Source organism: Centruroides sculpturatus, unplaced genomic scaffold, assembly GCF_000671375.1.
Source record: "Centruroides sculpturatus isolate CEXI.00-Female unplaced genomic scaffold, Cexi_2.0 scaffold756, whole genome shotgun sequence".
In the NCBI taxonomy this organism is placed as follows: domain Eukaryota; kingdom Metazoa; phylum Arthropoda; class Arachnida; order Scorpiones; family Buthidae; genus Centruroides; species Centruroides sculpturatus.
Window position 1 is genome coordinate 127,843 of NW_019384915.1, and position 13,261 is coordinate 141,103.

The 13,261-nt window shown below is 33.3% G+C and overlaps 1 protein-coding gene across 6 annotated transcripts in view; it reads right to left on the reverse strand.

Moving 5' to 3' along the window:
* Positions 1 to 2,803: 2,803 nt before the first annotated feature.
* The window catches only part of LOC111631722 (protein pygopus-like), a 24,403-nt gene continuing 13,945 nt past the window's right edge, over positions 2,804 to 13,261 (reverse strand). Inside the window, exons 4-5 of one of the 6 annotated variants that reach the window (XM_023376023.1) lie at positions 3,730 to 3,957; positions 2,804 to 3,633 (exon numbers count right to left, since the gene is read on the reverse strand). In XM_023376023.1, the coding sequence (XP_023231791.1) occupies positions 3,367 to 3,633; positions 3,730 to 3,957 (495 nt within the window). In that variant the 3' untranslated portion in view covers positions 2,804 to 3,366. The remainder of the gene's footprint in view (positions 3,634 to 3,729; positions 3,958 to 13,261) is intronic. The other 5 variants (XM_023376024.1, XM_023376026.1, XM_023376025.1 and 2 more) reach the window with 5 other exon arrangements.

Sequence of the window (13,261 nt, forward strand, 5' to 3'; positions counted from 1 at the left end):
ATACGCTGCTATACACAACTATGACGTCAACCACCTAGACATAGAAACGGCATATCTGTACGGAAGGCTAAACGAAACAATATATATGGAACAACCCAAGGGATACGTAGAAAATACGAAAAACCAAAGGCAAGTATGCAAGTTGAATCAAGCTATATATGGATTAAAGCAGAGTGGCCGAATCTGGTATCAAACACTTAACAAATACCTAATAGAGATCGGCACAAAGAACTTCCAATCTGACAAGTGTGTGTACATCTATAAACGAGGAACTAGAAAAGTTATCTTAGGAATTCACGTAGATGATATAATAACTATATCTACTGACAGGAAGATCTTAGAGGAGCTACTAAAAAAACTTCGAAGAAAATTCAAGGTCAAAGAAAGTCCAGACACGAAGAATATTTTAGGCATGGAAATAACAAAAGGAAAGGGAGAGATAGTGATCAAACAACAAAATTACGTTAAATACATATTAGAGAAGTACACAATGCAAGATTGTAAGCCGAGAAGTACCCCGCTAGATCCCGACGTTAAACTAGAAAAATATAACGACTCAAAACCGTGCAATCAGAAGTTATATCAGGAAATGCTAGGCTCGTTGATGTTCCTGGCAACGCGCACAAGACCCGATATAGCGTGTGCAGTAACCCTGCTCTCCAAATATACCAAAGACCCTAGAATTATTCACCTGACTGCATTAAAGGGCATACTCAGATATCTGAAGGGAACACAATCGACAGGACTGCGCTACACACCAGACAGACTAGATGTCAGGGGCCTTTCTGACGCCAGCTGGAGAACCCCTCCAGAAAAGAGTATAACAGGATACGTTTACTCAATAGGAAAGAACATATTAAGCTGGACCTCGAAGCAACAACCCATCACCCCTCTCTCAACTTGCGACGCAGAACTATTCGCCCTAGGAAGCTGTGCTAAAAAGGGGATTTGGATAAAATTCTTTCTACAAGAACTGTTTGGAAAACTCGAAACAATCCAACTTCTATGCGACAACCAATCTGCGATTTCCATAGCGAAATCAGGCTACACGAGTAACAACTCGAATCATTTAATCAGACTGGCATCATATCTAAGTCAACAGATGGAAGAAGGAACATTTCAACTTAAATATATAAAAACCGAAGAAAACGTAGCCGACGCCTTTACAAAACCGTTAAGTCGACCAAAGTTAAATCTGTTCGTCAAAGACGATTTTTTGTATATGTGAATCCGCCGCACCCAATCCCTGGCCAAATTAGGCGGGGAATCTGTCGTGGCTATAATTTGGCTATGGGAAGGCTGCGGATACATGTTAATTAATTAAAAAAATCATCTCTGTTAGGTGGCGTTGATCGAAGCACGAGGTGTGCTTACCTTTAATGTACAGCTTGTTAATTAAACCCTTCTAATTAGAAATAAAGCTGTTTTGTTGTCAAAGGATTGCATTAATTGTGAATAGCATGAGAAATTAACTCAACAATTTTAATTAATATAAACACATTTTTAATACAAGTAATAATGCAATTTTTTAATGAACTTAAAGCATTAAATTATGTATAAAATACTTAAACTGACTTTTGACTGAACAAAAGGAAATTCTTGATAATTTTGTTGCTATTTCAGTTACAATAGCATAATATACAGTTGGCTATAATTAAAGTTTCCCTATTAGAGTATACTAGCTATGACCAATGAGCAGATTGACATCAAAATTCATATAAAAACTATGCAAAGATGCAGAAAAGAATTTTGCCAAAAAATATTTAGTTCAAAAACTTCTAAAGGGTGCTTTACAGACAATACCAGCATTTATGATTTGTTTGTGTGTCTTAAAATATAGCGCAAAATGTTATTTTATGTTTAACATAAGACCGAAAACTATCATAGAATTCCATATATAATGCAAACAAAAAAAAATCAAATTATAAAAAAAATAAATTGAAATTCAAGACCATCTGTCAATTGAGGATTACATTTTGGAATGAAAGGATAATGTTCTATGATAACTGAATTAAGAACATAGCTTTTCGATGCATATATTATCATTTTGAACCTAGTGGTTCAATAAAGGAACGCTTATTATTTTGACTTTGTCCCAAGGGCACTAAGAGGGCATTTTTAATCATAACTCATCATTGGTTTGGTCGGGCCCACAAGATAGATTGGATGGGTAGTGCTCAGTATTGGACCCAAGATCCAGGACAGAATGCCATGAAAAATTCCTGATGTTTTTTGCCTGGGATGTGATCTTGAGTCCCCAGAATGATAGGCTAATGCCTTAACTGTTTTTGGCCATTTGGTCATCAGTTTATTCTTATTAGAAGAAAATTTCATCCTTCGTTATTGACGAGACTATTTCTTGTCTATAAAATTGTGCTGCTGTCAAATGCTAGACACCTTTAGAGGTATGGAGGAGTACATGTCAGGGGTTGCAATTTGGCACAGAGTATTTGGTGCCCAAATCATGCGCGCACAAAAAAACCAGGCTTGTAGGTAGTCGGGACCGAGAACAGAGTCAAAATAAAATACAAAATGGCGACACTGTTTCTACGAACAGGTGCTAGTGCAAGATTTGCGCATGTGTTGCTCATTGGGAAGTTCAAAATATGAACATTGTGAAATCGAATTTTGACAAACGTCTATTCTCTTGCTCTCATCATTTTGCCATCCTGCAAAACAATATGAGCAACATTAGGACAATTTGGGTACAAATATCTTCCCACTTACAGTAGCCAAGAACAGGCTTGTGACAACACAACCCATCATTACGGTGGGCTTCATTGCTGCTGTTGTTATCTGTCAGGACCAAGTACTAGTGTCAGCTTTTGCTCATTGGTTAGTGCTCATTTTTCTCTTTTCCTTAGAAAATGGTGTGTAGTTGAGACATAGTCTCGTCCCAAAAATGGCCTTGCCATTTAACTTGTTTGTTCATTAGAATGTACAATACTTGTTCAAAGGTTTATAATTTATATGATAAGTACTGTATCTAGCATGTTTATTTGCCAGTTTAAGATGTTAATTATGAATAATGATTTTTTTTTTATAAAATTAAAAAAGGAAAAATACAGAATTTTTAAAATTTAAATGAAACAATACAAGATAAATGTACATTAAAGAATTTATTATTTTAACAATATACAACACAACTAATGTATATAACATGAGGTAGAAAGTTCATAAAATGCATTTTACAAAAATAGACGGTTGGAATAATTTAATTAAAAACTGTCGTGATGAATACAAAAAATTGAATGTACAAATAAGTAACAATGAGATGCCTGATAAAACACAATGTATCCAGAAAAATCATGTAGCTTTTGACTTCGACACATACAAATATGCATTTATGTAACTTTCTAAAAACAACTATGGTTTAAATTTTACAAGAGGGATATTTTTTGATGAAAGGCATTTATCACAAACCCATTCGGCGTAGACTTCGGCAGTTAAGAGATGATAGGCGGCATCGGTCAGTCCGGTACATGCTCTGTGGAACCAGAAGTTGCATCCACTTTCGCACAGTATGGCCTGATCGTTGTCGTGAACTTCTTTGTGACAAATACCACAGGGATAAATAGGAGGTGCGTTGGGATTTTGAGGATTAAATACCATCGGTTGATCGGGAGGATAGACCTTTAGAATTTAAAAATTATAATAATTTAATTAAGAAAAATTATTAGCAGCTTTACTTTTTTGAAAAGTAAGATACACAAAAATTGAAAAATTAACCTTTCCAGATGACATAGGCACTGGCTTAGGATGCATTGGAGGCCCAGGAGTCATGCCAGGGCCCGGCATGGGTGGGACAGATGTATTATTCGCGGTCGGCAGTGTGTCGTCAAACGGATTACTTGCAACGATGGTTTCGCCATAACCAGTCAACGGTGGTGGTGGTACTAAGTCTGGAAGGGATGGACTTGGCTGGAAAATATTTTTTCTTCCCTTAATGTAAGGATACTTTTAATGAAATTTATAAAATTTAGCATTTTGTAGTAAAATAATAAAAATATTTTTTTTTATCATTATTTACACTGAATTTTTATGCAGATAATCCATAAATTAAAAAATTTATATACTCTATTTTAGTAAGTGCCATATTATATGTATACTGTATATATATAAAACCTTTGCACAATTCATGCTTCCAAAATATGGTACAGTAGAGCGTTGTTTATCCGAATCAATTGGGACTGGGGTTGTTTGGACAACCGATTATGTACGAAAAAATATATTAACCTATCCCGTGTTGAATTTTTCTGCAGCGCATGTCGCTTTGCGTTAAATTTTTGTCGATGGTAAGCCTAATGTAAATTTTTTAGAATAATAATCATGACTATTGTATTGTTTACTTATTTTCTTTGTACAAAATAAAGAATTTTTTAGTGAAAAATATAAAAACAAAAAAAATTATATTTTGGAGGTTAATCTAGTATCAAAAACGTTCGTTTCAGCATTACACAGTATGTCTGGAACGCTCTACTGTACTTACTAAAATGCAGTTTATAATAAAAGAAGAACTGGAATATTTCAGACACAACCATTTAAAAAAAAATACACTGAAGAATACAAAAAATTTGTCTTCACAATCTGTCATTACACAATCTTCACTTACAGAGACTATCTTTTATTTGAGGCCGCACCTCTAAAATTTTTTGTATTCTTTAATATATTTTTAATATGTAAATTACCGCCAGCCATTTCTATGATACTCTCTAACTTCAGACAAAGAAAAAGCTGTTTAAGTAATTTGTAATAAATTGCAAAATTAATAGATAGCTGCAGATGGATAACTTGCAGACTCTCCGTCGGTTTAAAATTAAGCAGTGCAATAGCACTGCTTAATTTTAAACCAATGGAGAGAGTGCAAGTTATCCACATGAAAACACTATACATTTGAGTTTAGATAATTTAATTAAAAGACATTCCATTATGTTCATGTTTATATTATGCCCCAAAATAGATGAAATTTGAAATAATCTAAAAGGAATAATCCATTAAATTATGGAGAAGGATTATTTAGTGTTATGCAGAGAAAAACAGAATATGATCAGAAATGAAATAAATGTAATATGCTATGTTATCAAGAAATTTATTGGATACAATTTATAATAAATAAATAAATTTACTTATATTCCAACAAATAATATTATTGTGAGCCCGAGGGGCTTGAGTTCGAAAATTTTTAGGGTTAACATATTTTTCATTAGAGGATGGAAAAAAATATAACTGAAATAGATTGTCGAATCTTACACAGCGTCCGTTTGTCAATTAGTCAACGTTCACGTGCTAATTAGTCAGAAGAACGAGTGAACGACCTGTTGGCTCAGTGCCAACGACGATCGTATAAAAACAATCGTCACGGGAAGTTCCGGGCGATCGTCCCCTCAGTGCGACCGTCCCTCCGCGCGATCCTCAGGAAGGTCTGAATCCAGTGTCTCCCGTCCGATCCTGTCCGGTAGAAGACATAAACCTGTGACAGATAGCCAGCTTCCATCGTCCAGAAGNTAGAAATACAATGCTTGATATTTGGTGCTTTTGTACTTAAATTTTCAAATTAAGTTTTTTTTTTAATAGCTTCAATGTGCAAGTTTTAATTTTTAGATCCTACTGTATACGAAGTGTAATAGTTTGCCAAACTTTGTTACTTAGTGCAATCTTTTTCACGAAAACTACATGAAAAGGTAGGAAATGTAGGGTTTACAGAGCTTCCAATTTTAAGATGAATGATCCGTAGTATCGGAATTGCATGGTATTTGCATGAAAAAGCGGTAATGTTAAATTAAGTTTTAGGAAAAATTCATTTTGTAAAGGTGTTACATTTTTTTAAAATAGCAATATGTAGAACCTATTGAATGTGAAATCAGAAAATTTGAGTTTGATCATTTTTCTTAAAGTGAAATTGTGTAGAAATTTTAAGAAGTCAATAATAGTGGAATTATTGTGATTGCAGACAATATTGTCAACATTTATGCTAAATCAAATATATATCTAGATTACCATTACCACTTAATGAGTGCGTTATTTCAAAACACCTTGTCTTTGAAGAACTGCAGAGGTTAATTTCAAAGTAACAATACAAAAAATATACAACCAAATGCAAAGCCACTTGTTACAAATTGCAAAATAATGTAAAAATAGTTATCCAGATTAGAAAAAGATTACTTAAATCTGTTTAATTGTATTATTCATAAATATAGGATTGGAAACATTGTCAAGTTACGTCTTGAATTGCCTTGTAATCAAGCCGTAGAGAAATCGCCAGCTTCCTCTGCGTCCGGAGAAAACTTACAGGAGTCGAAACTTCTACAGGCTTCTAATGTTGTTTTTACTAATGAAAAAGAAAATATTTAAGACTGTAATTAATTAAATATTCTAATATTTTGTTCGAAAAAGCTGGCAGAACAAGTTTGCTCAAGCTCTCAACAGCCCTGCTCGTAATGACTACTGTACATAGTTTAATAATGTGTCATTTTATAGGCTAATTTAAAGAGTTTTGTATTCTAAACTTGCATTTTTTTTAAATGGATACAATATGAACTTGCAAAGCAAATATGGTAAGTTTCTTTTTATTCTTTCATAATCCTAAAAATTATTTTTTGTATAACTTTTTGTTATAAGTATTATAATCTGTAACCATAAATGATGATTGTAGATATACTTTTTAAAAAATTGCATAGAGCAATTGTTTTATATCTTGCAAACGGGGCTGTCAAGAGCTGATGGGGCGTGGGTGCTGAGCAGTCCTTTTTGTTTCTTCACGGGTCCCTTTATGTAGCTTTTTTTCTTTTTTTAGCAAGTGAAATGTACAGAATGTTTTTTTTTTTATTAATAAGGAAAGAGTCTTGAAGATTTTATTTTCTATTAGTAAAAATATTAATTTTACATGGGTAGGAATTATTACAGGTCGTAAATTTTCTTTGAATCTGGAGGAGAATTTCTAAGCTTTCCCTCTTGACAGCCTTACTGTTGAAGCTTCAATAATTTGCTTAAATGGTAAATTTAATTATAACTTATTGTAGTTACAAACTGAATTTTTTAAAATAAATTTCTAAGAGTTTGACAGAATGGCTAGAACAGTAGTTAGTTAATGCTACTTGATACTACTATCCTATTTTTTAATATGGCATTATATCACACATTCGTAATAAATGGAAATTTTTTTTTATGAATAAGCAGTTACCCAAATAATGATTCAATCACAAGTGTTGTTTCTGATCTCTCTAATACACAATAAATCACAGGGTGTCTGGCTGACTGGAAAATTTGTATTTTCTGAAATGAATTGTTATAAATCGCACTTTCATTTAAACATTTTGCAGGTGAATTTTCCTTAATTGCTCAACAGTAATGAAGGCTATTGTAGACTTTGCAACTCAAGGATATTCTGATTATGATAGCGAATAAGTTAACTTTTTCTCTGCAAAAAAAGTATTATTTGCAAATTTTATCAAATAGAATTTGCATACTTCCTCTATGCATGCATAAAAGATTTTGTTAGATTTTTTCTGAAAGTTGCTTATAGAATGATGATTTATATCTTCACTTTATGAACGCAAGAATTTTCTTTGACAGAATTGAACATATATACAAATACAAAATATTATCTGCCATTCATTTATGTATCCTTTGAACCCATTATCTTCAAAGAAAATTGAGGATTTTGCAGATTTTAGTTTGTGATTTCACATACAGTAGACCCTCCTATAACACTGTTGATAATTCTGTATTATAGGGATCAAATCTGGACGGGTCAAGGAATCCCCAGGAATTTTTCGGGGGTGGTCTGTTCGGATATGTTGGGCCATGTCCCTCACCACCTGATCGCCCCATTGTGGGCCTGCTATAAGCGACCCTTTTAGTGCCCACAGGGTGGAAAGAGTATGGGGGAAAAATTCCGTATTATATGAATTCCATGTTGTACGAGTCACTTAGATTTTACAAATATGTGAGCCATTCACAGCCCAGCACATGCATTTGTAAAATCTAAGTGACTCGTACAACATGGAATTCATATGATATGGAATTATCAACAGTGTTATAGGGGTCTACTGTAATTCATGATGCCTTTAAAACAGGTCACAAAGAAGCAAACTGGGAAGTAAAAAAGTTTCTCTGTAGGATTTATAATTTAACAATAGTCTTGTAACATGAATGGATGTTTGTCAAACTATAGGTCAGTGATTCATTGTTATAATAAACAAACAAACATACATATTTTTTATTACATTATGTATATATACATAACCTGATGTTATGTGCATATAATTTTGTTTTTCACTTAAAATGAAATTTTCTTTAAATCAAAAATGCATCTATAATTGTGTAGGTTATTGTGCGGGGCATTAGGCAAGTTTCTAAAGTCAATTATTGTGCCACTTTTAAGTGCAAATTAAGACAACGCTAATTTTCATTTACATAAGAAAAGGAATTATTAATTTAAATGTAACTATTGTTGTAACCTGCTACTATTTTAAGGAACAAGGTGCTGTTTTATTTAATTAACCTAATTCTTTTTGTCTATTTTTTTGTGAAGTGGCAAGTATAGAATGTTTACTCAACTTTAAATCACGTGATTTTTTTCCATGGAAATTTAATTATAGGTTCGGGTGTGCCGTGAGATAAAGATGCACTGCTGTAGGTAGCACATATTCCAGTGAAATTCTGTTTTTTCAATGGGTTGAGTTCAAAAGCTGCACAGAAAGCTTTAGATATACACTTTCTAAATTAAAAGAGCATGCTAAAGCTGCAAAAGCTGAGAAATTTAAACACACTATAAGTAGTAATGCTATAGTTAAGTCAATATTAGAAAATAAAAGTGAAAATAGAATGTAAGTTAGGATTTTTTGAGTCTATAGCTTCTGACATTGAGCCATTCTTGTTGAAAGTTCCAAGGAACAAACCATTGGCACCATTTCTGCTTGAAGAAATAAGTGCACTTTTATAGAATATCCTGAGAAGATTCATAACCATAAAAGTTGTGGTGTTTATCTGTCAGTTTGTGAAACAAAGTCGTCATAAACTGGCTGATTTAATTGAATGTCAGATTTTCTTGCAAGAAGTGGCTGCAAAAATTATAGAAAAAAGTCCTGGAAATGTCACTGTAAAAAGTGGTTTCAGTATTAATAGAGCTTTTGATAGAACATCTATAAGAACTATCTGATTAGTGTTGCAGGTGACTATGGAGAGATATCATGAGCAGCTGGAAAGAAAATGAAAGCAATAATCAGAAAAAGAATACAAGATTGCATAAAAGAGAGAGTAGCCATTAAGATTAAGTCCTTAGAAACAAAAAAGAAAAACCTCTAAGAAGAAACAGAAAAGATGGTTATCTGAAATAAATTGAGATTTGAAAATTAGAAAATAATTAAATAAAAATTTTATTAAATTACATAATTATACTTTTAAAGAGTAGTTAAGATTTATACTTTTTGTATGGATAAAATAAAATCTAAGCTAATTCTTTTGCTAAAATTAGTGGAAAATAGTTGTGGACTACCACTGAAAGTAATCAAACATATGATGTGAGTCCAGGAACAGAACTTACCATGTAGTTCTGTTGAGTTCGTTCTAAGTCAAACATGAAAAATAACATCAGGATATGGTTCACGAGACTACTAAGTCTTATAATATATAAAGGGTGATATTAATTAAAGAATAGATGTTCAGATCTCTCTATAGAAAGAACAATTGGGCAAATCTCAACCAAATTTTGTATAATACTGAGTATGCAGTTTCAATTTTTGGGAAAAATTTTACTTGAAAATTTAACCACTAGAGTGAACTTCGGCACTTGATATATATTATACACATTAAGAGGATGTCTTCTAATGAATTCTGGATATAAAAGTAAATGCGAAATATACTTCACAGTTCTTTGACAGGTGGACAGTCATGTGCTAACTTTACCTGATTACGTATAACTTGTTATACTGTGTATTCTTTCAGTGACAAACAGCAATGTCAGTATGCCAGTTCAGCACTTGAAGTTTGATACTTTAAAGGTTTACAAACAGCTCCTCTATTGGGAATCTTAGGTAAACGAAGAAAAGTAAATTTGGGTTTTAGAGTATGGAGATGGAGGACAGAGCCCTATTTTTCATATGATTGTCAGTTCCATATTTCACATCTGCAATTGAAATAAAATTATTGCACTCTGTTTTTTAACTCTTGAAATTTGTCAGAAAATGTCCATAATATGTACAATAATGTGTACATATATTAATTTGATTATGGTAACCAATTAAATTGCAATAGTGAAATGAGAACAATACAAAGATCTTATCTAAGTGTGTTAAAATTGAAACAAATGTTTAATATTTCTAAAAATATGGGGATTTTCCTGCAAACATTTCACTTATGACTTTCAGAATTAATTCTAAAATGCTCATTTCTTAATCAATTCAAAATACGTTAGAACTGAAATATTTGCATATTATATGTTTGTAATAATCTGTGTGATTAAAAAGAAAATTTTTTCAAATTAGGAATGTAGCCACTTGAAAGCATATGGGCCTTAGTAATTTTTTAATAATGGAGACTAATGTTACACACGCACTGAGGAAGAGTGTGCATGCAGTGTTATAATTGTCATACACATAATTAGCTAGAACAAATGATTGATAGGATTTGGAAAGGAGTCCTAGTTGTCTTTAGTACAAGACAATAGTAAGTTGGGACTAACTGTAATTCATTATTTTAGCTTGTTAATTAAACAAGATTTCGGTAAATTTTGAATTTTTGGAGAATACCTGAAATTTTTCATTTCATATTCTGGAAATGTATGAGGAATTTAAAATCCAGTTTTCCAGATATCCTGAAATCCTCGCAATGAATTTAAATAGACTGTAAACTTTATTTCTTAATGCTGAATAAATTGCCAGGAACTTTCGTATGAAATCCTTCAAACAAAACAATTGCCTGAATTCACTGTTTTTGACAGAACAATTGTCGTCATCGTGACATATTGAACTGTTCTGGAATATAAAAAATGTTTTCGAGTTCCTCTTCGTATGATGCAGCTTTATGCATTTATTTATTTTCCGTATCAATAACAAGTTTTGTAATTGCATCATTTCTAGAAATCTAATTGTAATTTAAAAGATGTTTGCTGTTATTTTCAATAACAGTTTACAAAGATTTTGGAAAGATATAATGTAAATTGGAGTCTTCAACAATACTTCTCTTACTGTTTTATATTAGTTTCATCAATATAATCATTACAACTTCAACTGGTTTGTTGATATAGAGCCAAATTATCTGCATAAGTTAAACAAGATGCAGCTTGTCTCATCCTCTGAAAAATAATTAATATGAAGTATCTTATTATTTGGTGATGAAAGCTATATTATAAAGGAGACCCTTCTTTAGTGCCTAAAACATATCTAAATAGGGAAAAACTATAACCAGAGGTAACATAACTCTATAGGGCAAAGTAATTCAGCAGTTTCAGCCTTATTACATGTCAAAACCTTTTGTAATTAAACCATAATTGTAGTTTTACCAAGATTGATGTTGGACTGTTGGGATTACACCAGTTATGAACAAATTCGCTCTCTCGGATCTAAGAAAATTTACTAACAAACAATAGGAATTTGTATAACTTAATTTTGGACATAGACTTGTGTTGATACTCCTTCAAAGCCCACATACAAAGAGTGAATAATGTGAGAAAATTTACTGTGGGCATTTCTAAATGCGATTGTGCTTAAAGAAATTCCAAATGACACAATTACACTTCTTCCCAGTTCTGGAGGATCTCCCAGGATATCAAGTAATCACTTGACAATTATGGATCCTAGGAAATCAACCTCAAGCATTTCCAAAGCTAGAGCAATGCATTTGCCACAAGAATCCGTTACATTATAACATGTTAGTAAACACTAAAAAGAATTCTAATTAATATTTTACTGTCTTTCACATTGCCATTGTATGTGATTTTTGTCGTGGCTATAATTTGGCTATGGGAAGGCTGCGGATACATGTTAATTAATTAAAAAATCATCTCTGTTAGGTGGCGTTGATCGAAGCACGAGGTGTGCTTACCTTTAATGTACAGCTTGTTAATTAAACCCTTCTAATTAGAAATAAAGCTGTTTTGTTGTCAAAGGATTGCATTAATTGTGAATAGCATGAGAAATTAACTCAACAAAGGGTTATGGGCCCAGGAAGAAAATTCCAACGTCGATGCAACCGGATTGAACGATCGACCACGGTAAGCCTAAATTTGCTATCTTAGAAACCGAACCGTTATAACGAATAGAATGGCCGAAATAGGACATGGACAGTTACCGAAGTTTACGGGTAGCAATTTCACAAGCTGGAAGTACCGTATAATGGCCATCCTAGAAAGTAGAGATCTAGGAAATCTGTTAATAGACGACCCACCTACGGATCCCGCCGAAGAGGCGAAATGGAAAAAAACGGACTCCCAGGCTAGAGGCATTTTAACATGTGCGATGGACGACACACAAGTGGCGCTTATCTTAACGTGTAAAACGACAAAACAGATTTGGACCCACTTGAGAGAAAGATATGAAGGGGACTTAAGGAAACAAGCGATAGAGGCCAGAAATAATGTGGCGAGATTAGTAATGAATCGTGACGAGACATGGAGAGATTATCTATTAAGAGGAGAAAAACTTCTAGAGAGTGCTAGGATAATGGGAGCCCAAATAGAGGATGACGAATTCATCACCGCGCTATTGAGAGGTTTACCACAAAAGTACAACCTAATAGCCATGCAATTCGACAACCTAAAAGACCCCAAGATCTCCGACGTGAGAAAAACCTTCGAGAGATATGAAGAAAGAAATGGGCTCGAACAGAGGGAAAACCTCACAGCCTACAGAGCGTATCACCCACCGAATTATAAAACTCCAAAGGACAATGCACAAAGAAAATCTCGAACGAGGGAAACGCTATGCTACATCTGCCGTAAACCAAATCACAAGGCAATTGAATGCTGGTTGAACCCGATTAACAAAGCAAGGAATAGAGACAAACGGGACAACATCGATCTCGACAACCGAAGATCAAACTTCAAAACTTCTAAAATAGCTTGGGAAAACTCAGCTAGAGTGAACGATAACCGACAGAGAAAAGAGAAACCAACTAACGAGGGTAACAACAGACAGAGAGTAATGACTTTAAGTACAAATGGAGAGCCAGATACATGCTGGATCATAGATAGTGGGGCGACCAGCCACATGACTCCAAATCGCCAATGGTTAGAGAACATGAGAGAAGATACAAAAACAATCAC